Below are 19846 nucleotides of genomic sequence, written 5' to 3' on the forward strand. Positions count from 1 at the left end.
TGTTTCCTATCATTTTAATTGTAGTCTTTTAAAAACTTCACTTGGTCTCAAAATTATTTGCTGTTTTTCCAATTTTTATTCTTTACTAGTGCATATTTGCAGATATGATTACATTCCTCAGGAGTTGGTACATGTACATAAACAATCAAATTATTTTAAAAGTAAACAGAAAATATACTGGAGAATGTTACTGCATTATGATTAGACATAAAGAGATTTTAGCAGTCTGTTATAAGATCCTCCTATTAAAAAGAATGCTTTACCCCAAGTCTGAGGCATCTGTGCCTGTATTTAAGCACCCATTTCCTAGTAAGAGTTTGGTCTTAAGTTAACTCAAGTTGTGTCTTTCTGATAACTTAGAACCTGAAGACTTTTGTTTGCATTAAGCTGCATCTCTCAGTACAAACTCTGTGTAACCTGTGCCCTTGAAGCAGAACATACCAGGAATGGCGGACTTGTATTTTAGTGAAGAATTTAGATGAGAAAATACTACTGGCTTTTAGGAGCTGGACTAAAGAAACTACTTTTTCCTGTCTAAGATCAGAAGTTGTGTGTGTGTGCGCGTGTGTGTGTGCGTGTGTGTGTGTTCTATCACCCAGACTCACTGAGCTAAAGGAACATTATCAAGAATCATTCTCATACTAATTTTAATCACTTGCTATTGCCTTGGCCTTCATTATAATCTGGGTTTTAATCATCTACCAGCTTTTTTTTTGAACACCATTTGTTATAAAATCACACTGTTGGTTTCATTGTTTAGATTTTTCAACTGTTGTTATATTAAACTTGTCTAAAACAGATTTCTAGTTAGATGTAATTGTTTTATTGCTTAAAATTCTTTAAAAAGGATGACTATGTTGAAACCTTATTGAAGATATGGTTGGTATTTTCAGATGTATGCTTCACTGAAATGTATGTGTTTCCATATGTGCTGTATCTTTTAGTGTTTTTAATAAAGGAATTTTATGACTATTCTGACTTTAGATAATGCTACTCTTCAAGATTTATTCATTTAGCAAACAATTATTTGAGCAGTCAGTTCTATAAAAACCTTTCCTCATTTTTGTGGGGAAGCTTGGCAAATCTTCCTGTAATTCCTTGTTACACTTTATGGACTGCAGTGCTTTACATAGCATTAAAGCAAACATCTTGTATCATAATTGTTTGTAGGGCTGACTCTTCTGTTGAGAGTGGAAATTGGTCTTGATTCATTCCCCTCTGGCCTCCCAAGGGAATAAGTACATTAATTTATTGCTTTTTTTGTATGCCAGTCATTGTGATGGTCCTGTGGATCTAATAATGGGTAGGACAACTTGATACCTGCTACAAGGAAACCCAGGGTACAGCTTGTGTTTGCATGTGAAACAATCCTAGTGCTTTATTAGAGTTAGGAGATAGATGTTATGGGAATATTGAGGATAGAGGTGTAATTGGAACTAGGGTTAGGGAACATTAAGAGTAGGCACCATAAATGCTTTTGGTGTGAAGATGACAGCTGGAACATGACAATCCAGGTTTTGATTTTAGGTGCTATAACTTTTCATTCATATGGCATCTTTTAAAGTTGTATGTTAAATTGGATCTAAATAACGTGAGATATATAGTATAGGTACATTATTATAACCAAAAAGAAAACTTGACCTTTTAATTTGGAATTTTATTTAGTTTTCCGTTTACCTTCTGAAAAATTCACAAAAAATGAGGCATTAAAAGATTTATATAACTTTATTGTCTATTCTTGATTGAGTATAGTTGATACTACTGGTAGTTGAATTTCTGGGTTGGTGTGACCTTTGGGAAATGTTGTGATGTTACTGTTTGTGAATCAGTCAGCCCTGGAGGTGTTCCATTGAAGTGTAAGATATCTGTGTCAAAACTGTACTTTTCACTTGTACAAAGATAGTCAGTGTGCTTATCAAGAGTGACTCTTGCTGGAAACTAGAGGAAAAGGGTATTTTCCATCTACTTTAATTCTTTGAGTCCATCCATCCTCAGTGTTGTCTTGGCATCTGGTCTTTGAGGGAACAAAGGGCCTTTCAGTTCTGGGGGCAGCGTCAGCAGAGCTGAATTGGCAAGGTTCTTTTGGAGTTCTGTCCCTTTCACTGTATTAGCTAAATGTAGTGAATCCTATTAGACAAACATTCTATAAAGTAATTTAAATTGCTGCTTACCTAAAGTCCTTCAAGACCTTTAACAAAATCTCCAGCTTGTTTCTGTGCTTGGTCAGTGGCAGTGAAAACTCATATCTGCATTCCTGGGTACTCATAAAACAGTGTTTACAAAAATTTAGTGTCAGAAAACACTGATAACCAGTTAGTCTATGTTGTATAGTTCTTCTTTGAGATCTGTTTTGTGCTTCTTAATTCATTTTACAATGCTTCTTTATTTACTGGTTCATATGTATCAGCTTGTTTGGTATATCCATGATGATTTCTAGATCTGCCAAAACACAATCTTTCTATGACTTATAAAATTAAGGGAGATAAAATTACTCATGCAATAAATAGTATCCTGGGACCTAGTTTTGAAGGGACATCCAGAAACCCTGCTATGTGAAAGAATCACTAGGTATGGAGATGAGGTGGGGTGGGGTGTTGTGCTGGTGTCCAGCGGAATTCGGCTGGATGTCTTATTTCTAGTTGTTGGTTTTTCTGTTTTTACTTTTTAGTTTGAAGAATAGTCTAGAATTTATAGGTCAGTGTTTCCAAAGTTATGTTGGTTCTCCAACATGGTTGCATTCCTGGAAAGCTTTAAAGAGTTATTAACCACTAGAGTTCCACTCCCAGAAATTCTGATGTGATTGGCCTGGATGAAGACTCGGTTGATCCGGCCTGCAGATCAACAAGTTTAGAACTCCTGGAGGAGAAACGGGGATTAAACAAAAGACATGGGGGAGACAAAAAGAGACGAAGGCAAGTTGATGTTAACCCAATCAAGCCTCCGGTTTATTGAGAAAATAATTACACCTTTTATAGGCTAAGGGCGGGAGCTGGGACAGGAAGAGGTTAAACAGATGAATACAACAGGGTTACCATCACATCCGGATAAGTGACGTAAGCAGAAGAGGATTATGGTTAATGTAGGCAGACGCAGTGCCCATAGGAGAGAGAGAGAGAGACATCTAGGCAGCAATGCCTGTCACTCGGCTCCCTACATCTCCTCCCTTTTTATATTATTTAATTAAGAGTATGGCAGGCCCTGTGAGGACAGCGTCTGTCTTAGGTCAAGGACCTCATTGTATGAACCCAACCAGGCCTTACCCGTCATGGGCTTGTAGAACAGCAGTTGGTCCTGTGCCTGTCTTAGGCGGCCGTTGGAATTAACATGTATGTCTTAGTTGCCCGTCTCTGACTGCCTGTCCATTGCCCCAGGGCAGTCAGGCCGCATCATCATATGGGCCACTCGTGGGAATATTTTCCCTGTAGGTTTGTTGATCTGTCAACTCTAGCTGATGATAGTGTACCTGAATGGGCTTTGTCATAAATGCGTCTATCTGGTTATTAATGAACATTATAATCCTCTGAAAAATATAAGACTCACAGAAATGAGAAACAATAGGTCAGCTAGGGGACCCAAAAGGGGGACTAGGTAAGGGAAACCCCCCCCCCCCCAAAATCAAGGAGAAGGGGTTGACAGCCATTTGTTGGTGTCTCTGTATGAAGTCATTTTTTTGTGTCTTGGAGCATGTCTTGTATAACACTGGATGTAGTCTATTTGGCTGGTGTATGTTTCTCTAGACCGAGAAGAGCCTCTTTTGCAGTCATGGGGTTTTGTGCATGGCTGTCAGCAGTTGTAGTCTGTTTGGCAGGGGTCAAAATCCACCATGGGTGTGGTGTGGCTCAAGAAGGCTGGTTAAGCAGCATAAGGCTCTAGGGAGATGTGTCACCTGTAAGAGAACACAGGGGATTGTGCCTCAGGAAATAACATTATTTTTGGGCGTTATATGGGGTCTTTGAAGAACTGTCTACTTGCTTTACAAGGCGTTTAGGTAGCCATCTAGCTTTTTTATCTTGTTGAGAGTAAACACACACTGAACCTCGTCTCTAGATAAGGACTGGATCAGGGCCATTCTACACATTGGTTAGTGGGTCTCTCCATAAAACAGATGCAGACCGTGTTTGAGTCTGAGTATGTCAAAACCGAGATGCTGCGGAGCAGCCTGAAGCATCCAGGGTCAGAAAATTTAAAATAAAAAGAGCATGTGAAAGGACATTTCTAGGGGACCCCTGGGTGGGGTACCATGTCTCCCTTTTTATTTTATCTATGGTGAATTTAAGAGAACGATGTGTATGTTTAACAATGTCTTGTCCCTGAGGATTATAAGGTATATCTGTAGTGTGGAGGATATTAAGGCTTTTATAAAATTGAGCAAAGGAGGTACTGGTATAGCCAGGGCCATTATCGGTTTTGAGCTGTTGAGGATATCTTAGAACTGAGAAGGCTGACAGCATGTGGGCTATAATGAGTTTAGCAGTTTTTTTAGTCTGGAGAGTGGCAAAAATGAAGCCACTATAAGTGTCAATAATGACATGTATATATTTTAGATTGTCAAACTCATTGTAATGGGTAACATCTATTTGTCATAAGGTGTTAGGAATTAAACCTCTAGGGTTGACTCTTAGGTGTTGAATAGGTGAGTGGATAGCACAAGATGGACAATTTTTTATAATTTGTCTGGCTTGTTTATGGGTAATTTTGTAGAGAAGGCGGAGGGTGTGAGTATTGAGGTGATGTAGCTGGTGGGCTTGTTGGGCCTCAGACACCTTGGAGTTTTGAGTCATAAAAACCTGTGTTTGTATAGCAACATCAGCCAAATGATTTTTTTGGGCAAGAGGCCCTGGGAGGTTGGAATGAGCTCGCAGGTGACCGATAAAGAACTTATGACGCCGAAGCCATATGAAGCATTGTAATTGTTTGAACAGATTTGTAGCTGGGGAAGTATGATATATAGTAGCAACAGTCTCTAATAATGGAATAGACTGGGCAAGATAAGCACTGTTAGTATATAAATTAAATGGTTGGTCAGAGTAAGCAGCAAAAGCTGTAAGAATAGCTTTTAACTCTGTTAATTGTGTAGAGGAAGTATCTGTCTGGAGGGTAGAAACATTGTCTTGAGATATATAAGCAGCTCTTTTAGAGGATGAGCCATCAGTGAATAAAACCAGGGCACCCGGAAGGGGTTGTGAAGCTGTGACTTTAGGGAATATAAATCAGTGACGATTAGCAAAGTCAACTAGCTTATTTGGAGGGTAATGATTGTTAATAGTCTCTGAATAGGAAGCTAAGGCAATAGGCCACACTTTTGTACTCTGAAGTAGCCAATCTGTTTGGTCTTTTGTAAAAGGTTGAATGATAATATCTGGTTTTTTGCCAAAGTAACATTTTCCCTGTTTTTTACCCTGGATTATTAGGTCTGAGACAGCTTGGAAATAAGGCAAAAGTGTTTTTTTTGGAGAGACTGGTAAATGGACCCACATGAGGGGAGCTTGTTGTCAGAACACTGCTGTAGGGCAAAGCTTTGTATTAAAAATGAGAAACTGTAAAGGCTCATTGTAGTCTATAAAGGAAACAGTTTGTTGAGCAATAGCCTCTTTTACTTTATTGAGCGCTCTCCTGGCATCAGGTGTAAGCTCTCAGGGGGAAGTTGGATCTATGTCTCCCCGAAGCAGCGCATAAAGGGGCTGTAAATCATGTCTAGTTAGTTTTAAAAATGGTATGAGCCAATTAATATCTCCCAATAGTTTTTGGAAGTCATGAAGTATAAAGGAATAGAGAAAAAGCAATCTTTAAGATCTATGACAATTTTAAAAAATCCTAAAGGAATGGCACTGAGTGAGGGGAGGCCTGGCTGTAGAGGCCCCATTAAGACCATTGTCTTATTTATCGCCCTAAGGTCTTGTAGCAGCCTCTACTTTTCTGACCTTTTTTGGATAACAAAGATAGGTGTGTTCCAAGGGGAATTACTAGGAACAATGTGGCCTGCATCTAACTGGTTCTGCACCAGCTGCCTTGCGGCTGCAAGCTTTTCAGAGTTAAGGTTGTTTCTAAAGGCTTATATGAATCCCCAATTGGCCATGGAGGCACAGGGAGTGGCGGGCTGCCATCCTGGGACCTGCTGATCACGTCAACAGGTGGAAGTGGTGGCAGATCACCATGTATGAGGACCTCTAACAGGCCATCATTCTCTGCATCTGAGAAATTAGAGGCTTCAGATTTTTCTGAGGACGGTTTTGAGGTAGATTTAATGGAGTTGCGCAAGGCAGCCTCACCCAGTGTAACTGTCTCCTCAACCTGAGGGTCTGCATGCCTCTGGGCAAGCAGCTCAGAAATTAAATTCCAATATGTAAAGGTGGTCACAGGAACCTTTTTTGGACCGAAAACTCTATAATAATCTTTTAAAACATCTCTTACTGTATTTCACCTCTTGGTATCTATAGAACCCTCTAGGGGGAACCAAGGGCAAACCTTATGAATAAACTGAAAATACTGTAATAATTTTTTTTTTCAACCCTTATCTCTCTTGTCTTTAATGCCTTTATAAGGCCTCCGACGAACACTTTGTGTTCGCTCAATACTTGACCCATGTCGGGAAAGGGAAATGGGGTTGCCGTTCACTCACCGTGACTCGGGCAGGACGTCGGGTAGTCGTCTGCGCAGGTCTCGGCACTTGATTTAATGTCCTGTTGCTTTAAGCTTTAATCCTTGATTCAGTTTACTCATTCCTCGGCCGAGGTCTCTGGTTTAATTTGCTTTCACTTTCGGTTTAAGCCGGCTGTCTCTCGAACGGCTCCCTCGTTAACTTCTCCGTGCCAGAAGCCCCACGTTGGGCGCCACTTGATCCGGCCTGCAGATCAACAAGTTTAGAACTCCTGGAGGAGAAACGGGGATTAAACAAAAGACATGGGGGAGACAAAAAGAGACGAAGGCAAGTTGATGTTAACCCAATCAAGCCTCCGGTTTATTGAGAAAATAATTACACCTTTTATAGGCTAAGGGCGGGAGCTGGGACAAAAAGAGGTTAAACAGATAAATACAACAGGGTTACCATCACATCCAGATAAGTGACGTAAGCAAAAGAGGATTATGGTTAATGTAGGCAGACGCAGTGCCCATAAGAGAGAGAGAGAGAGACATCTAGACAACAATGCCTGTCACTCGGCTCCCTACACTCGGTACTGAATTTTCTTTTTCCTTTTTGTCTTTTTGAGACAGGGTTTCACTATGCAGTTCAGGCTGGCCTTGAACTCACTGTGTATGTAGCCCAGGCTGACCTCAAACTGGCAGAGATCCTCCCGGTGAGCCTCTCCAGTGCTGGGATTTCAGTTGTGCACCGCCATGCCCAGTATGGCCATTGAATTTTTAAGAACTACCTGCATGATAACAATACGTGCAGATGTGGTAAAGTTGAGATCTGGTCTATAAGGTGAACTATGGAAAAAACTAAAAATATTTTAACAGCTCAGTGGTTAAGTTTAGAACTCTCTACCTTGGAGTTTTATAAAGCAATTTCTATTTTAAAGATTCAGATTTGTTCTGAGTAATGAAGTAATCATAACTGTTTAACCTAGAATTTTTAAAGTATGGATTTGTCTACTCCTGTCCCCTAATTTCTAATATCTACTGTTCTAGAACACTCTATGGGATGTTTCCACACACATGTAGAACAAAGATCTCTTGAGAGCAGAATAATGTTGTCATATGTGAAAGTGCTTTTTCTGTTTTCAGAGTTTTGGAAGTAGGTGACTTATCATACAGAGGCATTTTATTTAATGTGAACAAGAATATCCAGTATTTCTCTCAGCAGATGTGAGGTCAGCCCATCATCATAAGTAAGGATCCACAAACCTCCCACTGACAGTCCTTTAATGACATTTATTGTCAAAGTGGCCTCGTACTGTTTGTGTTAAGGGAGGTGTTTGTTGTGTTTTAGGGATGACCCTTAGTGATATCCAAGTTGCTGAGCTATGTGTCTGACTCTTAATGGGAAATTTCAAGAGCAATTATTCTAGATCTGCTGGGCATGCCAGAACTTGTAGGTCTAACAAAGGCTCAAAAGGGTCAACCACTTAGAGCTTGGCATGAGATTGCCTTCTTTCTTCTAAAGCAAACATGTGCTGGTAGGATGGGGTGTAATTATAAGACATAACTCTTCACATAAAAACATTGAACTAGCTATTTGTTGCCTCACATATGATACTGTGATTTTATTCAAAGGTTGTTTAGCAATTAACTTTATATCTCAAAGGGAAGTTCTTCTTACCATGTTTTTCTCTTGAATGGCAAAAATATGGAAGCAAAATTTTATTTTATGCTTATTTAAGTTATTTCTTTTAGTATTGATTACATTGCTGCTTCTCCCTGTTCTCTGAGGTCAGTTCTGCCCCGTGGATCTTCCATAAACCTTTGATTTTGATGCTTGGGATGATGGAAAGAAATCTGTATTACTTTTGAATAGTGAAGATGTGCTATTTCTTTTGTTTTCAAACTAGACATCTTACTTAGGTCCACACTTGAATTTTTTCTCAGCCGCTGGGCCATATTTTGAGTAACTTGGTCCACTGAGAAGCCTGACTATGAGATTTTTTGTTGTTGTTGTTAAAGTGGTAAATAGGCATCACTCTGCAGAATCTGAGAAGTGAATTAACTAGGGGGGGTGTCTCTGTGATCCATTATATACACACAGAGGTGAGTTACATGCTTATAAGCTGGAATAATAATATGTGTTGTGGAAATTGTACCAGACTAGTGTTCTTGCCTTTATGGTTCTGGATTAGGATTATCAAACTATGCAGTAGGGTGAATGCCAACATCTTGTACTCTTTAGTATATTTCCAGTAGCTGGTCTTAGTAGTAAAGATAGTTTAGCAAAACTGGTAACTATTTACCTTTATAACAGTTCATTTTTTATCCTTTTCCTTTATAACAATTTAAAGTCAGTTTATCATCACTTTTATGTTTAAAGAAAAATTAATGTTGTTACATGTGTTTCTGATATTGATCAAAGGCCCAGAGCGCAGCCATTGGTCTTTTTACTGGTGTTATTGCTAGTTCTATAGATTGTGTGTGTTGCTGACTTTACGTCTTGTTAAGCGTGTTTTAGCATTGAATTTTCACATATCTCTTTCTTTAGATGAGCAGAGTGACTTACAGTATATAGCCTAATATTAAAGCTGAAAAGCAAATTTTGTGTCTCTTTGTTGTTGTTACTTTTGAGATAGGGTCTCGTTACATAGTTCAGGCAGGCTTTGAACTCACTGTGTAGCACAGGCTGACCCTGAACTCACAGCTTGAACTCTGAACACAGCTCACACCCTGAACTCTGCTTCAGCCTCCCAACAGCTTGAATTATAGATGTGTGCCAGCTTTGTCCTGCCTATTATTAGATTTTTGGTTTAGTTTTTGGCCCTGCCCCAGGTGGCCATTTGGTTTTACTCCTTTAGGAGACGGTTCTGCTCTCTTAATTAATACAGTTCTCATCACATACATTTTCACCTTAAAAGATGAAAATGGTCAATTCTTTCTTTTTCTCATAGCTATTATGTATTTACAATGGATTTCTTCAGACTAGAAGTTGGGTTGTACTTTAGACAGTTGTGTAAGGTATTTGGGGAACTGTCTAGTTCTCAGCTGTCCAATATGGTAGCTGCTAGCTACATGTGCTATTACACATTTGAAATTTGTTAAGTTCAAAATGAGATGGATTTAAGTTTATAGTACACATTGGATTTCAGAGATTTAGTCTAAAAGTATAAAAATATTTATAATGCTGACTTTATGCTGGAATGATAATATTTTAGATATATTGTATTAAACAAAATATGTTATAATTAATTTTTTGTTTTGTTTTATTATATATATATTTTACATTATACCTGGATACTTATATTTGTAAAACTAAAGCAAATCACATAAATAATAGTTTATGTAACAAGAATTATGAAACAAACTTTGAACAGATATCTAAGCAAATATGAACTTTCTAAGACTTAATGCTTCTAAACACTTAAAATGAACAAGACAGTAGATAACACAATAAATTATTTGATAAATATAAAACCTTTCTTTTTAAAGTTTTGTTTTAAATTTTACTAAGAACAGATCATTATCCCAAGCCTGATTGTTTTAACCAAAGATTCTAACATTATCCCTCCATATTAGAAGTTTAAAATTAAAAAAAATTTTTTTTTTTTTTGTGACAAGATCTCACTTTGTAGTTCAGGCTGGTCTTGAACTCATGGGAATCCTCCTACCTCAGATACCCATGTGCTATCATGCCCACCCAGAGTTAATTTTGTTTCTTGTTATTTTAATATGGCTATGGAGAAACCTTTAATCACTTATGTGCTTTTGGTTTGTTGCTGGTATTTAATTTCTGTTGGATAGCACTGACTTAGAGTATGTTAAACTATTGTACATAGCGTATAGTTAAGAATTTTGTGGGTACTGAGAATTGAACTCACGACCTTGGGCTTGCCAGGCAGGTGCCGTGCCACTGAGCTTTATTTCTGGCCCAGTTAAGGATTTTTTAAAATATAATTTTTGCATTGGAGGATCAGTGGTTCCCAATCACTGGAGTTGTTCAGGTAGAGTTGAATGAATTCCTGGTAATGATCATGTATTCATTCTTCCATTCATTAATTCATTCAGCAACATCTACAGCTTAGTAAAGTGCTCAACACAATAATTTCTAGGTAAACAGACATAAAGGATTCATTTCATGTCTTTAAGCAGCTCACAAACTTGCGATTGTGAGGATGGGATTAGTAGAACTCATTGTTCTACAGATGTTTCCGTGTCTCCTGACTACTGTTAGCCAGGGAATTTCCAGAGAATCATGGATACATGACATATATTGGTCCTAAAAGCCATTCCCACTTTTTATTAGTCCCTTTGTCATCAGTTCTTTTGAATTATTTGGTGAAGCCTCCACATTGTGGATACTGTGCATCTCCATTATTCCTTTCCAACAATTTAACTACCAGAAAAATGTTTCTTATTGCTTAGTGTAAATATGCGTGTTTGTATCTGGTGTCATGTCTACACTATTAATGTTTATAAGGTTGTGTCATTCTTTTTTTTATTTTCCCAAATATCAGGATTGAACTCACGGCCTTCACACTGACCTACACACTCAGCCCCTTTTCAGTTTTTTATTTTGAGACAGGGCCTTGGTAAGTGCCTAAGTTGCCCAGGCTGGGTTGAAATTGTGAATCCTCCCTCGACCTCCCAGAGTGCTGGAGTCACATGTGTGCCACCACACCTGGCATTATTCTGAGTGATTTCTTAGATTCTCTGGTGATAAGCAGAGGTGTGTTGGTAAACCAGACCTATAAGAATAAAGGTTTACTGATTCTTGTGGCATAAATACAGTGGGTACCTTGGTTCACAAAATTAATTCTTTCCATGATTCTAGTCCCAAATTGAATTGGAGGAGAACCAAATCAAATTTAGTAATTAGGTTTAATATTGATCTTATGGGGAATTCGATTTGGTTTTCAATTCAGTTTGAGACCAGGATCATGGAAAGAATTAAGTTTGCGAACCACAGTATGTTGTGTCACCACCAGTGTTGACATGGGCTCTCATAATTTCTGAACATTTAGCAGTCAACTCCTGAAAGCCTGTACAAGACAGCTAGGACACCAGTGACTGAGCCCCCAACCTCCTTATTTGCTTTTTTTGGTACCAGGAACTAAACTCAGGACCTTGCACTTGCCAGGCAGGTACTGTGCTACTGAGCTATATCCTCACCTCCCACCCCTGACCCCTTTTTATTTTTTGAGATAGAGTCTCACTATGTAGTGAGGACTGGCCTTGAACTCACTATAAGGTCCAGGCTGGCCTTGAGCTTGTGATGATCCTGCTGTTTCAGCCTTGTGACCGAATCCCTTTTAAAAAAGTACCTAATTTTGATTGTAAGTCTAATTTTTTTTCTGTTTTCTGTAAAATAAATGTAAAAACATAAAATTAACAGATAAACAAACAATCCAGTAGCTTCTTTTATTTAAATATTTCATTACTTTAGATTTTTTTACTTAACAAGTTTTCATAGCTTATTGCTGGTAAGTTCTTCCAAGGTCATAGTTATGTAGATTTTTGTGCTCCCTTCATGGTAGCTGGATGGTTGAGCTGACTGTTATTGCAGAAGACACACTTAGAAAGGCAGAACTGCTGGGAGAGGTGAGGCTTCAGTGGTCAAGGCTAGGGCTGAACTAAATTTGTGTTTGGATGTTTCTAGATAGCAGTTAACTTTGTCAGTTACCTTCTGTATGGGGGACCAGAGACACACGGTTTATTCTTCAGCAGAGATTAGCGATTAGAAACCTTGAGGGTTTGGGCACTACCTTATCTCTTGCATGGAGAGCAGCCTTGTGCCTTCCGTTTTAACAGTGTAGTGTAACACGTGCTCCCACTCATGGCAGAGAAGGGGGAGACCTGAATTTTCCTGGGCAGTCAGGGAAGTGCATACTCCTTCCTCCGTTATGAAGGAGGTGAAAAAATATAACATGCTCTTTTGTTCCCCTTCATAAATACAGTAGTTGGTTCAATAAAAATGCATGAGTGAATATAATAAATGGGTGGAAAAGCAAACCAGGAGCTAAGTAAACAATAGGGATTGGAAGCATAAGACAGACAATGGTGGACTTTAAACTCTTTAGCATTTTGCTGTAGTGTTTTAATCCTGAAATCACTGTGTAACCTCTCTGAAGCCTCTGAGTTAAAATAAACCTTTGTCTTTAATACCACTTGACAAAGGAAAAGAAAAACTACCTTAAGCACCACTGCTGTTAGCTCTGTTCAGCTAATACTCTGCTGGGGAGAACAGATGGAAATGATTTTAAATGGACAGTAAGGATTTGGGGTTAATGCAAAGAAAGTTCTTATTATTTAGAGTTAAGGCTTAAGGTTATTTGAGTCCACAAAAATAATCATAGTTAGGGCCAGGGATTTAGCTCAGTGTCGTAAGTACCTTCCTGGCAAGTGTGAGGTTGTGAGTTCGATCCCTGGTACAAAAAAAAAAAAAATCATCATACAATGGTATGGAAAATTTCCTTGGAACCAGTTTCCAACCTCTTTTACTTAGCGTTAGCATTCCTTTATAAATATTCATTGCCTGTTTGGTATCAGGTGCTAAGAAGACAATGGTGAATGATAAATGTGTATCATTAAGATTGCTAGAGAATGAGAAATCAAAATAAGCACAGTGGTATATAATTCCAAAGTGTAATTGAGTCCAAAGGAAAAAACAAAACGCAGAGATGCAGTCTAGTCAAAGGTTGGAGGTGCCCCCTAGACCCGTGATGTTGGAGCTGAGATCTGAGAGCGAGGAAGGTCAGCCAGGCAAGGTAAGCAGCAGGAGCGTGGGATTGGTGGAAGCAAAGCTTCAGAGGAAGAGCCTCCTTCCTGTCTCAGAGCTTGGGGATGTTGGTCAGATGGGGGCAGGGACAGGAGTCACAGAACCTTGCCCAGTGTTGAGGGTTTGAACTTTACTAGGGAGCAATGAGATGTCTGTGAAGGGTGAAGGTGAAGGGTGACAACATCATACTTGCTTTTAAAAAATATCACAAGGGGTATAGTGAAGAAAACATTTTAGAAAGACTAAGAATAGCTGTCAGAAGATAATGGTGATGGACTAGGAGTGAAATCACCCAAAGGATATTGAAGCAGAGAAAACAGTGAACAGGATAAGCACAAAGGTGGATAGGATAAAGGGACGGAGAGAAATGGGGATGCATCTGGATCCCAGTTTGAACAATCGTGGAAGCTTTATCTTTATCTCGACAGGGATGATAGGGAATCAGATAACTGATGCTAGTTTTTTGGTGGGTGGTGGTGGTGGATGGGTTGGGAGAAATATTCAAGAGGTTTTTCTTACACAGTGACTTTGAGTGACCTGAAAGGAAATGTCATGTAGGTGGTTGGCTATACTGATCTAGAGTTCTAAGAAGGAGTTTGCATTGGAGAGATGAATTCAGGTCATTGGAAGGTAGATAGTAATTTATTTAGGTGACCTTGAACCAGGGCAGTGATACTCTAAATATTTTCCCTCACACCAGCAGCATCAGCAGCACCTGGTTGAAAATGCATTTCTTCTTAGAAATGCAGACTCTCAGGTCCTGCCTTGGATCAGCTGACTCAGGATCAGTGGATACGGTCACTGTAAAGTCTGAGCAGCCCTGATCTAGGAAGACAGATGGAGTGGGAAGAATTTGGAGCCTGGAATAGTGCCTTCCTGAGGTCGTTTTTAAAGTGTGGAAGGTAAAGGATAACTTTGCAGAGGAGAGCGGGAAGTAGTTTTCGAGAGGTAGAAAGTATTTCCAGGAACCCAGAGAAGAGAGTGTGCAAGGGTGTGAGTTACACTGCTGATGTGTTAAGTAAGCTGTGTGCAAAAATTCACTGGACTTGGGCAAGTAAATCCAGAGACAGAAAACAGATTAGTGGTTATGTTATTTATTTAGTGGTTATCTTATTTATTTAGTGGTTTATTTATTTATTTAGTGGTTATGTTATTTCTCTGATTTTCCTATAGTCTGCATAGTATGCAGTTTCCTTGGTCTAGTTACCATTCATTTATCTGATTTCGAGCTTTCAAAATACTGCAGGTCCCCCTCTCTCTCCCTCCCTCTCTTTCCCTCATCTTTCTTTCTCTGTCCCTTCTTTCATGTCTCTCAACCTTCTTTTATTCTTTCCTTTCATATTCCACCTGTCCACTGGGGAGGAGGACTTTAAAAACAACTAAGTGCCGGTAGATTCATGAGTTCAATCTTCCACCTTAACTTTATCTTTTTTTTCCATTCCAGAGCTATATAACCTGTTACTGTGTCTCTTCACTGACACTGTGTTTACTTTCCTGTGACTATCCATGAGCCAGGTGCTACGAATCAGCCATTTCTTTCTTGCCCTCTAGAGGGGAAGCTTTGGGAGCCCGAGGATTGTGCCTCAAAGAGTTGTCATCTCCCTTCCAGAAGATATAACTGAATTTTACTACATCCCTTATCATAATTCATAAACTTCTATCTTGCCAGCCTGCCGTGACTGCTTGGGTCCTAGTTCTGACAGCCATTAACTTTCTCTCCCACCTTTGCAAGTTTGAAGATTTGACCCCCAGGTCACCAGAGCTCTTCTTAGTCACTGGTAGCAGCTGTGGCTGTGATAGATCAAGAGATGTCACAGTGGTCTCACTATATTTTGCTGAGGTTGAGAAAGATTAGGGCTGGTGCTTTCTCTGGGACCTCCTATTTGTAAAATTGTTTAGCTGAGTCTGGGGTGAGGAGATGATACTTGGAGAAATAATTGGCACCTCCAGTCTTCATGATTCTTTATTTTGCTCTTCTTAAGTTTTATTTTCTTTTTAAAGTTAAAGCAGTTTTTACTAGATCTGTGGAGAGAATTAGAGTTAGTGAATTTAAGTGAAAGATTGTATCGTTCTTGTGAGCAACTTTATAGTTTATAAGATTACATTCAATTATATATGTTGAGAGTTAAATATAGTAGAATTAGCACTGTAAGTGGCTTTGTCACAGTAGAAATCACAGACATTTTTATGTCACATTACTGTTGTGATATCTTAAAATGTTATTTTCATTCCTTGTGAAGAGGCATAGTAGTTATCAGACCTGTCACTAAATCTTGTTAACTAAAAAATGCATATTGGGCTGTTCTAAATTATGTTTTAACGTATTAATAATTTTGTTAAATTTAATCACATTTCCTTTGGAGATTCAGGCCTCAGGAAAGCTTTCTGTTAAGCCACTTTGCTAACTCACTGCTTTTGTGTTAGGCTCTCAGGATGCTGAAACTCAGTGATGATGGAGTTGCATTCTAATTTGTGGCTTAGTAGCCATAGAGGTACCTTTCGTGGTTGGTGATTAGAAACTTCATTTTCTATTGACTATGTGTGGAATCCTCTAAAGGCTGTGTTCTCCCTGCAGAGCCTCTGGCACCCTCCCAGATGCTACTAGAGTGGTGATGTGGGGCACTGGGTTTTGTCAGGGTGGGTGCCTGACAGCTCTGCTCCTTGGGTCAGCAGTGGGGGCTGAGCGCACAGACAGGGAGAGTGGAGGTCAAATTTCCTGCCTAGAACACCTTGGAACACTGGTAGCTTGAAACTCCAGGGCTGGTTCTTGCTTACCTGACCTGAACTTGATACTTAAGTTTTATATTGCCTGAGGCAGATCTGCTAAAGTTGCTCTAAAAACTTAAGTAAATAAAATAGGAAGCCCTCAAGCTTTGATGCAGTGGGTTCCCACTTCTTTTGGTAGAGCCGCTCCTGTTGCATTTGGAACATTTGTGGATCCTGGTGACTCTGAGAACGTTGTTGGGAACTGTGACTACATTTTCCTGGGGCTTTGTTTTGTTTTGGTGGGAAGGGATGGTATTTCATCCGTAAAAATAGCTGCCAGGTTTTATTGAGCTACATACATTGCGCCCTTGCCTTTCAATACGTGCATTTTCCATGTTTCTGGCAGGAGGTCATTCACCTGCCAGAATGCCTCTTGTGACAATGAATGTTTTACTTAATAATAAAACAATCCAGTTCACTGTTAGTACAGGTAGTAAGACTATTTAAATGCTTCTTTACTTCCAGGCACTTTATATATAGTTTAAATGATCTGACTTCAATTTTATGAGTGGTAGCTACTATCATTAACTTTGTTTCACAGATGAGGAAACCAAGACACAGACTAATTTTCTCAGGTTGGTAATCATGATGTAGCTGAGTGGGAATTTGAACTAAGGCAGTTTGACTGCTACTACCATAGAGCTCGTACTATTCAACCTGTTTGCCTGTTTATGTATTTACTTATTTATATTCTGCTGGTTTGTGCTAAAACAGTTTCAGAAGCACTGCAGCGAAGCTGTAGGTGTAGCTAGTTTGTAGACTCTCAAATGTATAATTACCATCTCAACAACTTGAAACTGTGCAAACAAGTGTCTTGACTCAGGCATTTTATTATTTGAAAATTCTGAATGCAAGTTTTTCATGTGGTTTATTTATGTTTATAGGGATGCTTCATTTGGAAACTGCACTTACAATCTCACCATCCTCGACTGTTTACAAGGAATCAGAAAGGTAATAGCATTTTTTTCTTGCTGTAGGTTGGTTTAGTAGTTTAAAAATACCAAATGAGAATAATCTGAACACCCTTCTCTGTCCTCAGAGAGAAGAGAGGGGAGCTCATAAACTGAAGACTTTTAGTTTCTAAATGATGATTAATTTGAGAAACATAGTTGGCGCCCAGTGCCTGAGAGTTCCTCATTGGTGACTTAACCAACCTCAGATTGAAAATACTAAGAAATCTTCTCTTCCTCCCACTTCTATACTGCATATGCTCAGACTTTTTCTTAGTTTTCTCTACACAACACAGTATAATAACTTACTGTACAGCATTTAATCATATGAGATATTATAAACAATCTAGGATTATGTAAAATGTACAGGAGGGTGTGTTTAGAACATACTATGTAGTATGTTCACTTACTATATAAGGCTTGAGCATCTTCAGATTTTTATCTATGGAGGTTTCTAGATAATCCTCATGGATTCCAAGGAAGGGAGACTGTGTATAACACAGAACAAGCTTGGGGGGAGATGTGCGAGAGGTCTCCCTTTCTCATTTAAACGATCGGTGTCCTGGGAAAATCTGTCCCTTCACTCTGCTGCTGTGCCTGTGACACTGCTTTGTTACTCCTTTAGCTTCATCCTCAAGCTGGATCTCAGTGTGGAGAGAAGTGAAGTTTCCAAGCCCCATTCTCTTCTGTTACCAGGCTTGCCCAGGCTGCCTGAGTCAGAAGCGCTGGGGGTGGGGCCCTGTGATCTGGCTTTGAACAATCCCTCCAAGGGATTTGATGCACTTTAAATTAAGTTAGTTGTGGTAGTAGAGAGGTTAAACTGTAAGTTTTTTGGAACATGTTTAATTTACAATCTGGGAAGACATGCAAGTTATACAGTGAATTCTAATTGAGGGGTCAAAGTACACAATTTCATCTTGAGGGATGATTTTTTATGAGTCAGATATATATGTAGTACATAACTAATTGGACTGTGTAGAACCAATAATGATTATAGCTTGTTTCTTTTCTCCAATGTAATATGAAACAGTTTTTGCTATTTTTTTTTAATTGAGAAAGTCAGTACGATAAATATGCTACCTGGCTTCTCTATGTTTGTTTCTGACTTTGATATTTCACTTTATTTATCTTGGCAGTGCTAGGTATTGAACCCTGGGACTTGCACATGCCAGGCAGACACTCTGCCCACTATGCTATAGTCTGCATCCTGAATCTTCATTTTATCAATGACTTTAAACCTTCTAAGACTTTTTAAAAATAAAATTTAGAGATACACTGGCCCAAACAGTATTGCCAAAATACCCTTGCAATAATACTAGTTAAGTGGTTTTATGGAGACATTATTCAACACATAACCTATAATTATAGCATTTAGAAGGAATGCCTGAGGGAAGAAAATAATTTATTTTTGTCACTATTATTACTATTTTGCCTTTCCTTTCATCTGGTACAGGCTGTTTCTTTTATAACACTTAGGAAACTCAAACAAGAGTTCCCACCAGAATATCTCTGCCCATTATTATGGTAACTGGTATCTCAATATAGAAATTTATGACATCCTTCCTGTTGTACAGGAAAGGTGTGACTCTCTTCACAAATACAGGCTTCTCTAGACTTACTGTTTCATCAGATGTTGGGATTTGCCCAAATTTAGATGAGATTTTAAAGGATCTGGTATATTGTTTAACAGGCTTGTAGGTAACTGAGCTCCATGGGCCCATGTGTACTTCCTTCCATAAGACAATATCAGGGCTATTTTTGTGACAATGAGTACTCTTTTGAGAGTGCCTATTCTTTTGAGCATGCATATCCTTCTGAAAGTGCATATCCTTCTGAGAGTGCATATAGAGTATAGCTATATTTTTGCCTTTTTTTTGGGTCCTTTTCCTTTTTATTGGTACCGGGGATTGAACTCACGACTGCCTGCTTGCAAGGCAGGCGCTTATGCTGCTGAGCTAAATCCCCAGCCCCTATTTTTGCCTTTTTAAGGAAGGTATTTTTCTGGCTTTGATGTATTACTTGTCATCATAACTCATGTGTTACATGAACACACAGAGACTTACACAAATACTCAGTTTAAAAATAAAGAAAAAAGGAAGAAAAGTATCATTTAGAGTAAATTTTTCCACTGGTTTCTTTGGAATAGTACATACAGCTGAACTAAACTGCTTTTTAATTTATTAAATAAGAATTTAAATAATTTAAATAGCTTAGGCAAAATAATTTAAATAACTTGTTTAGCTTATTCTCTAGGAGTTGTCTAAACCAGTGTTGTCAGAAGTTAGCATGTGCTGGGGATTTAGCTCAGCGGCATAAGCGCCTGCCTTGCAAGCAGGCAGTCGTGAGTTCGATCCCTGGTACCGAAAAAGACAAAAAAAAAAAAAAAAAAAAAAAGAAGTTAGCATGCGTAAGAATCATTCAGGGAAGCTTGTTAGAAAGCTAGTCCTTTGGGAAGTAGGAAGAAAATGTTCAGAAGGGAAGGGCAGGGAAGAAGGGAGGCTGACGGGGGAAAGGAAGGAAAGGAAAAGGGGAGAAAAAGAATAGAAGGAAAAAATGGAAACAAAACTTCTGTAAATAAGCAGAAGAAGGGTTGAAAGGACAGGAGAGGAATGTGGAAAAAAGAATGAAGATATACTACCTACAGGAACGAATTCTGTATGACAAGTGTGATTATTGTGTATATTAAAAGTACCAATAAAATCAATTAAAAGAAAGAAAGAAAGCTGATCCTGAATCTCATCCTCAAAGGATCAGATTCAGTTGTTCTGGGATG

At 38.9% G+C, this 19846-nt stretch overlaps 1 protein-coding gene and 1 long non-coding RNA gene across 6 annotated transcripts in view; one reads left to right on the forward strand and one right to left on the reverse strand.

Moving 5' to 3' along the window:
• Cdc14a (cell division cycle 14A) overlaps positions 1 to 19846 on the forward strand; it is a 153895-nt gene that overhangs the window by 61796 nt on the left and 72253 nt on the right. For all 5 annotated transcript variants that reach the window (XM_013143113.3, XM_003479174.4, XM_063254907.1 and 2 more), the window contains one exon: positions 17008 to 17074. In XM_013143113.3, coding sequence (XP_012998567.1) covers positions 17008 to 17074 — 67 coding nt within the window. The remainder of the gene's footprint in view (positions 1 to 17007; positions 17075 to 19846) is intronic.
• LOC134477327 (uncharacterized) lies at positions 2918 to 6807 on the reverse strand. The gene is made up of 2 exons (XR_010049304.1): positions 6620 to 6807; positions 2918 to 3886 (listed from the first exon to the last, which is right to left on the reverse strand). It is a non-coding gene; the product is annotated as an uncharacterized LOC134477327 (long non-coding RNA).

The sequence above is a fragment of the Cavia porcellus genome, unplaced genomic scaffold (assembly GCF_034190915.1).
Source record: "Cavia porcellus strain 051 isolate PalLab524CR breed Dunkin Hartley unplaced genomic scaffold, mCavPor4.1 scaffold_1, whole genome shotgun sequence".
NCBI classification, from domain to species: domain Eukaryota; kingdom Metazoa; phylum Chordata; class Mammalia; order Rodentia; family Caviidae; genus Cavia; species Cavia porcellus.